The 2,387-nt window shown below is 48.6% G+C and overlaps 1 protein-coding gene across 1 annotated transcript in view; it reads left to right on the forward strand.

Moving 5' to 3' along the window:
* The first annotated feature begins 7 nt into the window (after positions 1-7).
* Positions 8-2,387, forward strand: part of C2CD3 (C2 domain containing 3 centriole elongation regulator) — a 34,472-nt gene continuing 32,092 nt past the window's right edge. Inside the window, exons 1-4 of the mRNA XM_031064781.1 lie at positions 8-39; positions 434-591; positions 1,177-1,376; positions 2,097-2,358. Of these exons, the coding sequence (XP_030920641.1) occupies positions 436-591; positions 1,177-1,376; positions 2,097-2,358 (618 nt within the window). The 5' untranslated portion in view covers positions 8-39; positions 434-435. The remainder of the gene's footprint in view (positions 40-433; positions 592-1,176; positions 1,377-2,096; positions 2,359-2,387) is intronic.

A 2,387-nucleotide genomic window follows, 5' to 3' on the forward strand; every position in this document is an offset into this window, starting at 1 on the left:
TGCGCTGCGGGCCCCGGCAGCTCGCCGCATACCTGGCAGGTACGGACACCGCGCTGGGACCGCGCCGGGACCGGGGGACATGGGCTTGGGGTGCGCCTGGGCAGGGCGGGTGGGGCATCCGGAGCGGTTCGTTCCCGGCCAGGGGGGAACGGGCTGGCATGGGGGGTACGCCATTCATTCCCCTTTGTCCTGCCCTAAGCGTTCCTTTCCTGCGAATCCTTATTCCAAATACTTATTCATCCTGGGAATCCTTGTTCCAAATTCCAAATACTTATTCATCATCATTTACTACCAGGAACAATGACCCTTCTTTACCTGCTGCTCCGTTATCGTAATGGGACATAATGTTAACCTCTGGCATTTCTGTCATTTTAGCCAAAAAATGTCACTTGTGACCATGAGAGTGACCTGAAGATGTTCCTGATTTTTGCAGATATGGGAGTTCTTGTCCTGGAGGTGCTAACCAAGCGTGACCACCTGCCCCTTGGCCGGGCACAGATCACAAAGCTGTCCCAGCTGTCTCCCAGCCATCCCATCAAAGGCTCTTTTGCTGTGGTGTCACCAACATCGGAGAAGCTCGGAGAGCTGCAGGTACCCTTGGTGTCCTTGCTCATTATTACATGATGATATATATAATATTATTATAAATTATGTGCTGTGACACTGGCATAATCAGGTGCAGGGTCAAGCTGTACATGGCACACTCTCTGTCCAAGGCATTTCTGAGCTAAGGTAACAAATGAAAAAAAAAACCAAATAATGATGGTGTTGGCTTCATTTTGCTTAGAGGGATGTGGGTAGTTGAGCTTAACAAGGAACATGTGGTCATCTCTACACTGAGAGTGGGTATTAACAGTGGATTTAAAATGGATGTTTGGTTCTTACACTTCACTGGGCTGGAATAAGAGAAGATTTTGACATCTGGAATTAAGAAAGTTGTGTCTTGCAGCCAGCTCTGGCTCTGGAAAAATGATTATGAAAGGCATTTGACTGGATTTGAAAACGTGGAACAAGAAACAAGTAGTTGTAAATATGTGCCATAGCTGCATAATGTAACTATGACTTTATGTAGAAAAGCAGCAGTTTTCCATTGCACAACAGGTGAAGTTGAATGCAGTGTTTACTGCACTTAGATAGGAAAAGAACAAAGCAATATTTGCCCATCTTGTCTCCCAGGTGTCCCTGGTTCTAGAGCCTCTGCCAGAGCTGTATGACACCAGCAGCTGCGTGCCAGCCACACAAGGAGGTTCAGGTGCTGCTGCTGCCCAGGGAAGCAGCAAGTGCCAGCTTCCTGCTCCATCCCAGCAGCCCAGGCACACCCAGGGGGCTGTTGAGCAGGAGGAGTCTGTTGACAACAGCAAAGCCACATCTCCTAGGTACCCTTTTTTCTTTTTTCCTCGTGACAAAACTGTGGTTTATTTTGCAGTTCACACAGAATTTTTGAAGTAGTGGCGGTACACTTGTGGGTTATGGGATGCTTGGTCTTTTCAAACATACATTTTGTATGAAATCCAGGATGTTGAGGGTTTCCAGGGTGACAGGGACAATTTCCTGTCTGGTAGAAATTTGCTTCTTAGGCTGACTTAGTTCAAGTCATGCAAGACCACACAAGAGGTGCCTCAAACCATCGAATCACTGAATAATTTGGGTTGGGAGGGATCTTAAGGCTCATCTCATTGCAGCCCTGCTGCCAGAACACCTTCCACTATCCCAGGTGGCTCCAAGCCACATCCAGCCCGGCCTTGGACATGGGTGAGGCAGCCACAGCTTCTCTGGGTAACCTGTGCCAGAGTCTCAGCGTGCTCCAGCAAGGAACTTTATCCTGATATCTGATCTAAACCTACCCTATGGCAGGGGGGATCCGTTCCCTCTTGTCCTGTCACAACGTGCTCTTGTGAAAAATATCTTTTAAAAAGTTTTTTTTTTTTTTTAAATCTTTACTTGCAGCTTGGGTGGGTCTCTCTGGGGGTCTCAGTGGCAGGTGAGGAATCATTAAAATAACATGTCATGTTTCCTTTTGGAGAATTTGCAGAGTTCTGAATCCTTTTACCCACCCTCGGGAGCTGTCACTGAAATACAGTTTCATTTTTCCCTAGAGGAAAGGACTGTTTGCTGTACCAAGAGGACTCTGAAAACATGAAGGACGCCTTTCCTGCTCCTCATCCTCATGTGATTTTGGCAGATGAGCACATGAAGATGAGCCCTGAGAGTCAGCCCCTGTCGTTCCCCAGCAGCGCCGATCCCGAAGCGCTTCCCAGGGGCAGCGCACGGGTGCTCTCCGTGCACAGCCCAGCTACAAGAGACCTGCTCTCAGGTTTGTGTGCAGCCTGCTCCATCTTCCACCTTTCACTGCAGAGGGTATGCCCTCTGCCTGTCTGGATTTCTGA

The sequence above is a fragment of the Geospiza fortis genome, unplaced genomic scaffold (genome assembly GCF_000277835.1).
Source record: "Geospiza fortis unplaced genomic scaffold, GeoFor_1.0 scaffold1532, whole genome shotgun sequence".
Classification (NCBI taxonomy): domain Eukaryota; kingdom Metazoa; phylum Chordata; class Aves; order Passeriformes; family Thraupidae; genus Geospiza; species Geospiza fortis.